General features: G+C 46.0%; 1 protein-coding gene across 3 annotated transcripts in view; it reads right to left on the reverse strand.

Moving 5' to 3' along the window:
• Positions 1-14412, reverse strand: part of LOC124035702 — a 50165-nt gene that overhangs the window by 9826 nt on the left and 25927 nt on the right. For all 3 annotated transcript variants that reach the window (XM_046349302.1, XM_046349312.1, XM_046349297.1), the window contains exons 4-6: positions 10483-10597; positions 5758-5975; positions 4985-5092 (exon numbers count right to left, since the gene is read on the reverse strand). In XM_046349302.1, the coding sequence (XP_046205258.1) occupies positions 4985-5092; positions 5758-5975; positions 10483-10597 (441 nt within the window). The remainder of the gene's footprint in view (positions 1-4984; positions 5093-5757; positions 5976-10482; positions 10598-14412) is intronic.

Raw genomic sequence — 14412 nt, forward strand, 5'->3', positions numbered from 1 at the left:
GTAGGGAATGGGGAGGTGACCAGTAGAGAATGGGGAGATGACCAGTAGGGAATGGGGAGGTGACCAGTAGGGAATGGGGAGGTGACCTGTAGGGAATAGAAAGGTGACCAGTAGGGAATAGGGAGGTGACTAGTAGGGAATAGGGAGGTGACCAGTAGGGAATATGGAGATGACAGCAGGAAATAGGGAGATGACCCGTAGGGAATATGGAGATGACCAGTAGGGAATATGGAGATGACCAGTAGGGAATATGGAGATGACCAGTAGGGAATATGGAGATGACAGCAGGAAATTGGGAGATGACCAGTAGGGAATATGGAGATGACCAGTAGGGAATGTGGAGATGGCAGCAGGAAATAGGGAGATGACCAGTAGGGAATATGGAGATGACCAGTAGGGAATATGGAGATGACCAGTAGGGAATATGGAGGTGACCAGTAGGGAATATGGAGATGACCAGTAGGGAATATGGAGATGACCAGTAGGGAATATGGAGATGACCAGTAGGGAATATGGAGATGACCAGTAGGGAATGGGGATGTGACCAGTAGGGAATATGGAGATGACCAGTAGGGAATGTGGAGATGGCAGCAGGAAATAGGGAGATGACCAGTAGGGAATATGGAGATGACCAGTAGGGAATATGGAGGTGACCAGTAGGGAATATGGAGATGACAGCAGGAAATAGCGAGATGACCAGTAGGGAATATGGAGATGACCAGTAGGGAATATGGAGATGACCAGTAGGGAATGGGGATGTGACCAGTAGGGAATATGGAGATGACCAGTAGGGAATAGGGAGGTGACCAGTAGGGAATAGGGAGGTGACCTGTAGGGAATAGGGAGAGACCAGTAGGGAATAGGGAGGTGACCTGTAGGGAATATGGAGGTGACCAGTAGGGGATAGGGAGGTGACCAGTAGGGAATAGGGAGGTGACCAGTAGGGAATAGGGAGATGACCAGAAGGGAATAGGAGGATGACCAGTAGGGAATAGGGAGGTGACTAGTAGGGAATAGGGAGGTGACCAGTAGGGAATATGGAGATGACAGCAGGAAATAGGGAGATGACCAGTAGGGAATATGGAGATGACCAGTAGGGAATATGGAGATGACCAGTAGGGAATATGGAGATGACCAGTAGGGAATATGGAGGTGACCAGTAGGGAATATGGAGATGACAGCAGGAAATAGGGAGATGACCAGTAGGGAATATGGAGATGAACAGTAGGGAATATGGAGATGACCAGTAGGGAATGGGGATGTGACCAGTAGGGAATATGGAGATGACCAGTAGGGAATAGGGAGGTGACCATCAGGGAATAGGGAGGTGACCAGTAGGGAATAGGGAGGTGACCTGTGGGGAAAAGGGAGAGACCAGTAGGGAATAGGGAGGTGACCTGTAGGGAATAGGGAGGTGACCAGTAGGGAATAGGGAGGTGACCAGTAGGGAATAGGGAGGTGACCAGTAGGGAATAGGGAGGTGACCAGTAGGGAATAGGGAGGTGACCAGTAGGGAATAGGGAGATGACCAGTAGGGAATAGGGAGGTGACCAGTTGGGAATGGGGAGGTGACCAGTAGGGAATAGGGAGGTGACCAGTAGGGAATGGGGAGGTGACCAGTAGGGAATGGGGAGATGACCAGTAGGGAATGGGGAGGTGACCAGTAGGGAATAGGGAGGTGACCTGTAGGGAATAGAAAGGTGACCAGTAGGGAATAGAGAGATGACCAGTAGGGAATAGGGAGATGACCAGTAGAGAATAGGGGGATGACCAGTAGGGAATAGGGGGATGACCAGTAGGGAACAGGGAGTTGACCTGTAGGGAACAGGGAGGTGACCAGTAGGGAATAGGGAGATGACCAGTAGGGAATAGGGAGGTGACCAGTAGGGAATAGGGAGGTGACTAGTAGGGAATGGGGAGGTGACCAGTAGGGAATATGGAGATGGCAGCAGGAAATAGGGAGATGACCAGTAGGGAATATGGAGATGACCAGTAGGGAATATGGAGGTGACCAGTAGGGAATATGGAGATGACAGCAGGAAATAGCGAGATGACCAGTAGGGAATATGGAGATGACCAGTAGGGAATATGGAGATGACCAGTAGGGAATGGGGATGTGACCAGTAGGGAATATGGAGATGACCAGTAGGGAATAGGGAGGTGACCAGTAGGGAATAGGGAGGTGACCTGTAGGGAATAGGGAGAGACCAGTAGGGAATAGGGAGGTGACCTGTAGGGAATATGGAGGTGACCAGTAGGGGATAGGGAGGTGACCAGTAGGGAATAGGGAGGTGACCAGTAGGGAATAGGGAGATGACCAGAAGGGAATAGGGGGATGACCAGTAGGGAATAGGGAGGTGACTAGTAGGGAATAGGGAGGTGACCAGTAGGGAATATGGAGATGACAGCAGGAAATAGGGAGATGACCAGTAGGGAATATGGAGATGACCAGTAGGGAATATGGAGATGACCAGTAGGGAATATGGAGATGACCAGTAGGGAATATGGAGATGACCAGTAGGGAATATGGAGATGACAGCAGGAAATAGGGAGATGACCAGTAGGGAATATGGAGATGAACAGTAGGGAATATGGAGATGACCAGTAGGGAATGGGGATGTGACCAGTAGGGAATATGGAGATGACCAGTAGGGAATAGGGAGGTGACCATCAGGGAATAGGGAGGTGACCAGTAGGGAATAGGGAGGTGACCTGTGGGGAAAAGGGAGAGACCAGTAGGGAATAGGGAGGTGACCTGTAGGGAATAGGGAGGTGACCAGTAGGGAATAGGGAGGTGACCAGTAGGGAATAGGGAGGTGACCAGTAGGGAATAGGGAGGTGACCAGTAGGGAATAGGGAGATGACCAGTAGGGAATAGGGAGGTGACCAGTTGGGAATGGGGAGATGACCAGTAGGGAATAGGGAGGTGACCAGTAGGGAATGGGGAGGTGACCAGTAGGGAATGGGGAGGTGACCAGTAGGGAATGGGGAGGTGACCAGTAGGGAATAGGGAGGTGACCTGTAGGGAATAGAAAGGTGACCAGTAGGGAATAGAGAGATGACCAGTAGGGAATACGGAGATGACCAGTAGAGAATAGGGGGGTGACCAGTAGGGAATAGGGGGATGACCAGTAGGGAACAGGGAGTTGACCTGTAGGGAATAGGGAGGTGACCAGTAGGGAATAGGGAGATGACCAGTAGGGAATAGGGAGGTGACCAGTAGGGAATAGGGAGGTGACTAGTAGGGAATAGGGAGGTGACCAGTAGGGAATATGGAGATGACAGCAGGAAATAGGGAGATGACCAGTAGGGAATAGGGAGGTGACCAGTAGGGAATAGGGGGATGACCAGTAGAGAATAGGGAGGTGACTAGTAGGAAATAGGGAGGAGACCAGTAGGGAATAGGGAGGTGACCAGTAGGGAATAGGGAGATGACCAGTAGGGAATAGGGGGATGACCAGTAGGGAATAGGGAGAAGACCAGTGGGGAATAGGGAGATGACCAGTAGGGAATAGGGAGAAGACCAGTAGGGAATAGGGAGGTGACCAGTTGGGAATAGGGAGGTGACCAGTAGGGAATAGGGAGGTGACCAGTAGGGAATAGGGAGATGGCCAGTGGGGAATAGGGGGATGACCAGTATGGAATAGGGAGAAGACCAGTGGGGAATAGGGAGATGACCAGTAGGGAATAGGGAGAAGACCAGTAGGGAATAGGGAGGTGACCAGTTGGGAATAGGGAGGTGACCAGTAGGGAATAGGGAGGTGACCAGTAGGGAATAGGGAGATGGCCAGTTGGGAATAGGGGGATGACCAGTAGGGAATAGGGAGAAGACCAGTGGGGAACAGGGAGGTGACCAGTAGGGAATAGGGAGAAGACCAGTAGGGAATAGGGAGGTGACCAGTTGGGAATAGGGAGGTGACCAGTAGGGAATAGGGAGATGATCAGTAGGGAATAGGGAGGTGACCTGTATGGAATAGGGAGGTGACCGGTAGGGAATAGGGAGGTGACCAGTAGGAAATAGGGAGGTGACCAGCAGGGAATAGGGAGGTGACCAGCAGGGAATAGGGAGGTGGCCAGCAGGGAATAGGGAGGTGGCCAGTAGGGAATAGGGAGGTGACCAGTAGGGAATAGGGAGGTGACCAGTAGGGAATAGGGAGGTGACCTGTATGGAATAGGGAGGTGACCAGTAGGGAATAGGGAGGTGACCAGTAGGGAATAGGGAGATGACCAGCAGGGAATAGGGAGGTGACCATTAGGGAATAGGGAGGTGACCAGTAGGGAATAGGGAGGTGACCGGCAGGGAATAGGGAGGTGACCAGTAGGGAATAGGGAGATGACCAGCAGGGAATAGGGAGGTGACCAGTAGGGAATAGGGAGGTGACCAGTAGGGAATAGGGAGGTGACCAGTAGGGAATAGGGAGGTGACCAGTAGGGAATAGGGGGATGACCAGTAAGGAATAGGGAGAAGACCAGTGGGGAATAGGGAGGTGACCAGTAGGGAATAGGGAGAAGACCAGTAGGGAATAGGGAGGTGACCAGTTGGGAATAGGGAGGTGACCAGTAGGGAATAGGGAGAAGACCAGCAGGTAATAGGGAGGTGACCAGTAGGGAATAGGGAGAAGACCAGCAGGTAATAGGGAGATGACCAGTAGGGAATAGGGAGGTGACCAGTAGGGAATAGGGAGGTGACCAGCAGGGAATAGGGAGGTGACCAGTAGGGAATAGGGAGATGACCAGCAAGGAATAGGGAGGTGACCAGCAGGGAATAGGGAAGTGATCAGTGAATGTGACTTACTCATTGTTGTAAGCACTATTTGGACTCTCTGAAGAAATGGTCATGGGAGAATTCTAACTTAGAATAGAACATTCTACATGCTTGTTGTCTGAGGACTTTGTTTTAACTGTACTGTACAGCTGGAAGACACCAGTAACACAAGTCACATCACCTCTGTGAATAGTTTGACCCAAAGTTTAGTGTACTCACCATTCTCACACCGCTGTCCAGTGTAGCCAGCCAGACAGCCACAGTGGTAGGACTGGGACGTGTCCATGATACAGGTTCCATCATGGAGACAGGGGGAGGAGCTGCATGCTGAAAACACAAGGAGCAGGAAGGATGCTTAGACACGTTACATGGGCTACATAACAGTAGTTAAAAAATATACAAATCATTGCAGGCTTTCCTCGCTCCCACCCTTCATCTGCACTAAACAAAGGAGAGCAGGAGAGGAACCATTGATCTGTCCTGATTATTGATCTGAAATACAGTCAAAGTTTGTAGTGGATTGTTTATTTTGGGGATATGGCAAAAAATGTATGAACTGTAAATAGGTGAGAAAATACTTTGGTGTTTAAATTCACGCCTACTCTCCAACACCCATCCCCAAAATATACAGTATCCTGTGGTATGTATTTGTGGCTTGAGTAGAGTGCTTGGAGTACTATGTTACCATGTGTGTTCATGGTGATTGGGTTTGAATGAGGAGCTGAGTGACAGGTAAAGTTGGTACTTATGTGGTTTCTCTCTTAGGCTGCCAAGCAGGGATTCCCTGGAATGAGTTTGATATGGGTGTGCTCTGCTTAGTTATCATAACAGCCATAAGTTAACATTCAGGTTGCTACCGAAGCCCTCAAGTATTTTTCTAAACTTTCTCAACTTATGATGGGATATTTGCAAACCACAATATATTCCCAGATCTTATTCATCAATTTGCCAACTTTTGGTACAAAATCTACTCTCGGAGGTACTGTTCCTACCTGAGCTTTCTTGGAAGGTGGCGAAGAAGCCGTCAAAGTTCTTATAGCCATCGGCTACAAACAGGACGTGTAGGGAGTTGCCAGAGCTCTGGATTGGAGCAGGCCTGTTGTTCCCACAGAACCGACCAATCACACGAGAGTTGATACTGTCACCATCACGCACCTCGATATAGTCGTAGCGACAGGAATGGTCAAACTCCAGGCTCAGCATCATAAACCTGTGGGTGGAGAGGGAGGAAGGGAGGGAGCTGGTTAGAAGTATCTTGGGGAGACTGTTCTAAATGATTTTATTACTGAGTTTATTTAGTGGTATTGACAGTTTACCTCAATGTGAAGTACTAATGGGAGTATAGGGTTTGGGGGGTTGGTTTGCGACACAAATCCACATAAATTGATCTCCACACCTTGAATTAACCTGGAAATATATGTGTCTACAGCTAAAACATTGCAAGTGAAAAAAGTATGTGTTTTGAGAACGTACCTATTCTCTTGCAATGATATTTAAAAGGTGTGTATACGGAAGCAAATTGGCACGGTTTGTTTCAGCTAGTCACTTATACCATTCACTCATCTTGTCACTCCTCTGTTTATTCCAGCCAGAAAGTTTTCATTGCAGTAGCCAGGCCTGGATTTTCCATTTAAAACTAATTAAGAGGTTTCTCACGTGGTCTACATAGTAAACATGATGTAAATGGCGTATTATTGCACCTCGTTGCCCCCCTTGACTATGAGTAGGGAGACTTCTCTTTCTTTCCTGCTAGAGCCCTTGTTTTTACTGGAACGCTCTGCCTACCTGGCTTTACTGGTGCTGCCATCCTGGCTGGCACCATCTCACACCCCTGACTTTTACTACAGCCAGCAGTAGTGATTGGAACAGTGATTCCACTACTTTGCACAACTCACTTCCTTTTAAATGGAGGTGAGAATTGAATGTTTAAATTCCTCCCGTTGTGGTGAAAGCGAAATCTATTACGGATATGGAATCTTTTCACGAAGGCAACACTGATGAGTACTTTTTCATACAGTCATCTTTTTTTAAGCTTCCCTTGCCTGCGAAAGAGATCAATGCTAAAAAAAATGGACTCAGTCGTTATCAAAAATGTATCTGCAAGGCTTTCAGCTGAGATCATGTCTAATGCTATCCAATTTGAGGCAACAAAGCTACAATTGTTACTAATGGGACAATAATGCACTTGAGCTAAGATCAAAAATGTAAGATATGACGATACAATTGTTAGTGACACGAGCTGCGAAAACAGAACATATTTCAGACATACATTTTACAACGACGGATGTTTGAGTTAACACATGTCCAGTTATAGAAAACATACGCTATATTAGTAGTCAAGCTTCAGTACTATTAGAAACATCTTAGGGATACTTGATGTGTTCACCCTTTAAGAGTACATTTGCACATAACACTCAATACGGATCCCCACAGTTTTCCATCAGAGTTGTATATTTTGAACACAGTGACAAATGTCTGGTATGTGTGTTTGATGCCTGTAAATATCTGATCTCATTCTTCAGAATCAGTCATCAAATCAAACATGTGTGACTGACTGTCTTAACACTGGTCTGATTGTAAGTGATTGATTTAAGTTGTTGAAGTGTCTTTGATGTACGATTGCTTATTAACTCAAAATGTCACACTGCCAAGCTGAATAGTATGATTGGTGAATACACTGATGTCAACTCCCACCATGCTTTGTCAGCTTTCCCTGTGAATATAAGGTCATCCATAGGTCTGTGTGGCTTTGGGACCTGTTTTAATTGGAGTTTAAGGGAATAGGATACTTGGTGAGAGAAACATATTGGTATATCCTTTTAATGAACAAGCTTGGATTTTTGTTGGGACAGAACAGTGAGTGATGCCAGCTGGAAACAGTACAGGGAATACAGAAAACAAGGATTTGGATGGAGTGTGAGTTTACAATCTATATTGGTAGATTTAAGATCTTTGGCTCAACATATAAAGGAGAATTTTACTTCATATTTTAAATCAGACTTTGTCACAATACCAAGTTTCCCTAAGTGTTATCAAAGTCTCGGACCGGAGACCGTCCCTGGGGGCTCCGGACCATCGCTGGAGGATCCGGACCGTCGCTGGAGGTGTCGTGCCATAAATCCTCACTGGAGGCTTCGTGCCATGACTCCTCACTGGAGGCTTCATGCCATGGATCATCACTGGAGGCTTCGTGCCATGGATCATCACTGGAGGCTTTGTGCCATGGATCATCACTGGAGGCTTCGTGCCATGGATCATCACTGGAGGCTTCGTGCCAAGAATCATCACTTGAAAGTTCTTGCCTTGGATCATCACTGGAATGGAGAGACACACAGGAGGCCTGGCTTTGGGAGCAGGCACAGGACTCACCAGGCTGGGGAGACATACAGGAGGCTTAGGTCTTGGCAGAGGCACCGGATACACTGGGCTGTGGAGGCGCACTTGCGGTCTCGAGCGCAGAGCTGGCACAACCCGTTCTGGCTGGATGCCCACTTCCACCCTGTAAATGCGGGACGCTGGCACAGAGCACGCCGGCCTGTGAATGCTCACTTGAGACACCGTGCGCATCACCCCTTAGCATGGTGCTTGACCAGTCACATGCTCGCCACGGTAAGCACGGGGAGTTGGCTCAGGTCTGAATCCTGACTCTGCCACACTCCCCGTGTGCCCCTCCCAAAAATTATTTTGGGGCTGCCACTCGTGCCTGCTTCTATGGTTAGCCTCCTCATATCACCACCGCTCAGCTTTAGCTGCTTCCAGTTCCTCTACCGGACGGCAATATTCCCCAGCATGCCTCCAGGGTCCTTTCCCATCCAGGATTTATTCCTAAGTCCATGAATCCGGAACACGCTGCTCCTCCTTACCATGCTGCTTGGTCCGTTTGTGGTGGGAAGTTCTGACACGGCCGTTGAATGAAGAGGACCAAGGTGCAGCGTGGGGTGCGTACATGTTTTCTTAATTAGAAAAAGACGCCAAACAAAACAATAAACACTACAAAACAAACTGTGATGCTTAAGGATAAGTGCCATAAACAAAGTCAACATCCCACAAAGACAGGTGGGAAATAGGGCTACCTAAGTATGGTTCTCAATCAGAGACAACGATAGACAGCAGTCCCTGATTGAGTACCCTACCCGGCCAAAACATAGAAATACAAATAATAGAACATAGAATACCCACCCCAAATCACACCCTGACCAAACCAAATAGAGATAAACAGGATATCTAAGGTTGCGTGACAGTCTCTTAGGTCAAGGGCGGCAGGGTAGCCTAGTGGTTAGAGTGTTGGACTAGTAACCAAAAGGTTGAAAGTTTGAATCCCCTATTTGACAAGGTACAAATCTGTTGTTCTGCCCCTGAACGACGCAGTTAACCCACTGTTCCTAGGCTGACTTTGAAAATAAGAATTTGTTCTTAACTGACTTTCCTAGTTAAAAAAAAGAAAAAAGGGGCTTGTGCTAATTGACCCTGGGTTTTCGTTTTCGGGAATATCTTAGGGCCTTAAAAGTATTGGCATGCAGCGTGTGTTGCTGTGTAACTCGCTGAGTGTGTTGTTGTCCGTCATTAGTACAGCAATAAATAAGCGTGATGTAGCCAAGAGTAGTGAGTAATAAATAGAAGATGGCCCTGCCAGTAAGGTTTAGCTGGCTGATGCCAAAACTCATAACTTTCCATTAGTCCAACTATGAGCAGAGCAACATGAAACAGAAAAGAGCACTATTTCATTCATGGTTTCTGTGGCTTGTATGTCATATAATACATAAAACAGCAGTATGAGGCCCTATTTCTTCACTTGGAGATATTTCATCAATCTCTTTCTGTCGATAGACCATGTCATGTGACGATAGCCCAAGCGGGCCTGGAAACCTGTTTTATGTCTTCACTGTACTTGCAGACACATTTGTCATCTGATCATGGAGCTTGTCTGAGCCTGGCATGGTTGTTTAGTTTAACCTGGAACTTTGTGTGTATGTGAAGAATGCTATTTTTTACTATGGATCTGTTTATTTTAACACTCAAAGCTATTACAGTATGTGCTACGTATTGTGCCAACAGACTGAATGCAGCTCAATATTCAATGCAGCTTTTTTTTATCATACATAAAAGCCCTCAAATATATGCTTGCCTGTCAAAACTTTTATGTATTTTGGAAAAAATACATCACATAAAAAAATACATCACATAAATGAAATGCAATGACTTTTATTCAAGACTTTGTGTGGTTCCAACTTTCGTCTAGACATTGGGCCATGAAATACCTCTCATAGAACTGTGAAAACTGAACTTAAATTAGTCTTAAATGGGTCAAGTATTAATAACTATTACAGATGGTCACCAGAGAGGCCAAAAGTGTAGCCTTTTTGGGTCAATAGGAAAATATAACTAAGTGACACTGATTGTTTCACAATGCTTGACTAGCTAGAACTAGCTTACATTTAGCAACACCAGGCTTAAATGAATTAAATCTCATTTACATTTACATTTAAATCTCCTAAGGATCTGACCCTTTTTTTGAGCTTTCTGCTCGTATAAGACATGTCTATGTCCTGGAAAGGTTGCTGTTACTTACAACGTCATGCTAATCACATTAACGAACATTAGCTCAACCGTCCCGGTTTGGGGACACCAATCCTGTAGAGGTTTTTAAGTTCAGTGAACTAACTCGGTCTTGAAGTTCAGAGACAACCCAGGTCAAATACATGTTTTGTCACACCCACCTGAAATCGATGGTGAATGCTTGGTCCACCTGAACAGTCCACTCACAACGAGCGTTGGTGGGGTAACTCTCCAGGACTATGTGTCCCTGACGTTTACGGATCACTCCTCCACACTCTGTAAACAGTAAAAGAACCACTCAGAGCTCACACTTTACATAATTATGCAATGCAATAGGCTTTTCATTTCTTGATGTAATTATATGTTACTGTAAAACAGCATACTAGTTGATAATTTGAATCATAATTTGGCCAGTTTCTAGTCATTATAAGTAAATCAATGTGTTGTGTAGCTCATACAGTGCCTTCAGAAAGTATTCACACCCCTTGACTTTTTCCACATTTGTGACTCATTTCAGTGAACTAGGTGTATGTCGCGCCTCACACATTTGAATATAGACTTTTTTAGAGTATGATAGCTAAGGGTATGAAGGAAATTCTGCCGTTTGATTGCAAATACGCAGAGTGAGTTGAAAAGAGAACACAGAGAAGGCTGTTGTCTAAAACACCTGGCTCCGGATTACATCTTCAAACTAAGGGCAACCATGGCATTCGTGACAGAGAGGGAGAAGGGTCCATCCATATATATGATTAAGATAGTCTAGCTAGCTACATTTTCAGATATTATATGTTTCTAATTTTGTCAGAAAGTCATTTTAATTTGAAGTTAAAAACCTACTGTTAGATAGCTAGCTGGCTAGCTAATGTTAGCTGGCTGGCTCATTAGCTAATGTTATGTGTATGATCTGTCTATTATTTGTATCCCAGAGCCATTTGCATTGCTAGTTATAGCGTAATGTTAACTAGCTAGCCAAAATTGAACCTGAATGGTTAGAAACCTGAAGATTCATCGAGGGTAGTTACGTTATGAGTTGGGATTATGGTTAATTATTTAGCTAGCTAGCTACATGTTTAAACAAAATACTCCTACTAAGCAAGTAACAATTTCACTACATTTTATGTAACCTGTGCATGTGACAAATCAACTTAGATTTTATTTGATATAGTATGTGTTTACCAGAAACGGTAATGTGAAGAATGTGACCTGCACCAAAGTCAAATTAGAATACAAAGTTAGGTCAATGAGACAGTGTCCAAGTTCTAAAATTCTCCTGAAGAAAGCCCTGCTTTTGTTTCGTCACACTCACACCTGTAAGCTCAAATCAAATCAAATCAAATTTATTTATATAGCCCTTCGTACATCAGCTGATATCTCAAAGTGCTGTACAGAAACCCAGCCTAAAACCCCAAACAGCAAACAATGCAGGTGTAAAAGCACGGTGGCTAGGAAAAACTCCCTAGAAAGGCCAAAACCTAGGAAGAAACCTAGAGAGGAACCGGGCTATGTGGGGTGGCCAGTCCTCTTCTGGCTGTGCCGGGTAGAGATTATAACAGAACATGACCAAGATGTTCAAATGTTCATAAATGACCAGCATGGTCAAATAATAATAAGGCAGAACAGTTGAAACTGGAGCAGCAGCACAGTCAGATGGACTGGGGACAGCAAGGAGCCATCATGTCAGGTAGTCCTGGGGCACGGTCCTAGGGCTCAGGTCCTCCGAGAGAGAGAAAGAAAGAGAGAATTAGAGAGAGCATATGTGGGGTGGCCAGTCCTCTTCTGGCTGTGCCAGGTGGAGATTATAACAGAACGTGGCCAAGATGTTCAAATGTTCATAAATGACCAGCATGGTTGAATAATAGTAAGGCAGAACAGTTGAAACTGGAGCAGGAGCATGGCCAGGTGGACTGGGGACAGCAAGGAGTCCTCATGTCAGGTAGTCCTGGGACATGGTCCTAGGGCCCAGGCCAGTTGAAACTGGAGCAGCAGCATGGCCAGGTGGACTGGGGACAGCAAGGAGTCATCATGTCAGGTAGTCCTGGGGCATGGTTCTAGGGCTCAGGTCCTCCGAGAGAGAGAAAGAAAGAGAGAAGGAGAGAATTAGAGAACGCACACTTAGATTTACACAGGACACCGAATAGGACAGGAGAAGTACTCCAGATAAACAAACTGACCCTAGCCCCCGACACATAAACTACTGCAGCATAAATACTGGAGGCTGAGACAGGAGGGGTCAGGAGACACTGTGGCCCCATCCGAGGACACCCCGGACAGGGCCAAACAGGAAGGATATAACCCCACCCACTTTGCCAAAGCACAGCCCCCACACCACTAGAGGGAAATCTTCAACCACCAACTTACCATCCTGAGACAAGGCCGAGTATAGCCCACAAAGATCTCCGACACGGTACAACCCAAGGGGTGGGGGGGAACCCAGACAGGCCGACCACAACAGTGAATCAACCCACCCAGGTGACGCATCCCCCCAGGGACGGCACGAGAGAGCCCCAGCAAGCCAGTGACTCAGCCCCGTAACAGGGTTAGAGGCAGAGAATCCCAGTGGAAAAAGGGGAACCGGCCAGGCAGAGACAGCAAGGGCGGTTCGTTGCTCCAGAGCCTTTCCGTTCACCTTCCCACTCCTGGGCCAGACTACACTCAATCATATGACCCACTGAAGAGATGAGTCTTCAGTAAAGACTTAAAGGTTGAGACCGAGTTTGCGTCTCTGACATGGGTAGGCAGACCGTTCCATAAAAATGGAGCTCTATAGGAGAAAGCCCTGCCTCCAGCTGTTTGCTTAGAAATTCTAGGGACAATTAGGAGGCCTGCGTCTTGTGACCGTAGCGTACGTATAGGTATGTACGGCAGGACCAAATCAGAGAGGTAGGTAGGAGCAAGCCCATGTAATGCTTTGTAGGTTAGCAGTAAAACCTTGAAATCAGCCCTTGCTTTGACAGGAAGCCAGTGTAGAGAGGCTAGCACTGGAGTAATATGATCAAATTTTTTGGTTCTAGTCAGGATTCTAGCAGCCGTATTTAGCACTAACTGAAGTTTATTTAGTGCTTTATAGGTAGCCGGAAAATAGAGCATTGCAGTAGTCTAACCTAGAAGTGACAAAAGCATGGATTAATTTTTCTGCATCATTTTTGGACAGAAAGTTTCTGATTTTTGCAATGTTACGTAGATGGAAAAAAGCTGTCCTCGAAATGGTCTTGATATGTTCTTCAAAAGAGAGATCAGGGTCCAGAGTAACGCCGAGGTCCTTCACAGTTTTATTTGAGACGACTGTACAACCATTAAGATTAATTGTCAGATTCAACAGAAGATCTCTTTGTTTCTTGGGACCTAGAACAAGCATCTCTGTTTTGTCCGAGTTTAATAGTAGAAAGTTTGCAGCCATCCACTTCCTTATGTCTGAAACACATGCTTCTAGCGAGGGCAATTTTGGTGCTTCACCATGTTTCATTGAAATGTACAGCTGTGTGTCATCCGCATAGCAGTGAAAGTTTACATTATGTTTTCGAATAACATCCCCAAGAGGTAAAATATATAGTGAAAACAATAGTGGTCCTAAAACAGAACCTTGAGGAACACCGAAATGTACAGTTGATTTGTCAGAGGACAAACCATTCACAGAGACAAACTGATATCTTTCCGACAGATAAGACCTAAACCAGGCCAGAACATGTCCGTGTAGACCAATTTGGGTTTCCAATCTCTCCAAAAGAATGTGGTGATCGATGGTATCAAAAGCAGCACTAAGGTCTAGGAGCACGAGGACAGATGCAGAGCCTCGGTCCGATGCCATCAAAATGTCATTTACCACCTTCACAAGTGCCGTCTCAGTGCTATGATGGGGTCTAAAACCAGACTGAAGCATTTCGTATACATTGTTTGTCTTCAGGAAGGCAGTGAGTTGCTGCGCAACAGCCTTCTCTAAAATCTTTGAGAGGAATGGAAGATTCGATATAGGCCGATAGTTTTTTATATTTTCTGGGTCAAGGTTTGGCTTTTTCAAGAGAGGCTTTATTACTGCCACTTTTAGTGAGTTTGGTACACATCCAGTGGATAGAGAGCCGTTTATTATGTTCAAC

This window comes from Oncorhynchus gorbuscha, linkage group LG01 (assembly GCF_021184085.1).
Source record: "Oncorhynchus gorbuscha isolate QuinsamMale2020 ecotype Even-year linkage group LG01, OgorEven_v1.0, whole genome shotgun sequence".
Classification (NCBI taxonomy): domain Eukaryota; kingdom Metazoa; phylum Chordata; class Actinopteri; order Salmoniformes; family Salmonidae; genus Oncorhynchus; species Oncorhynchus gorbuscha.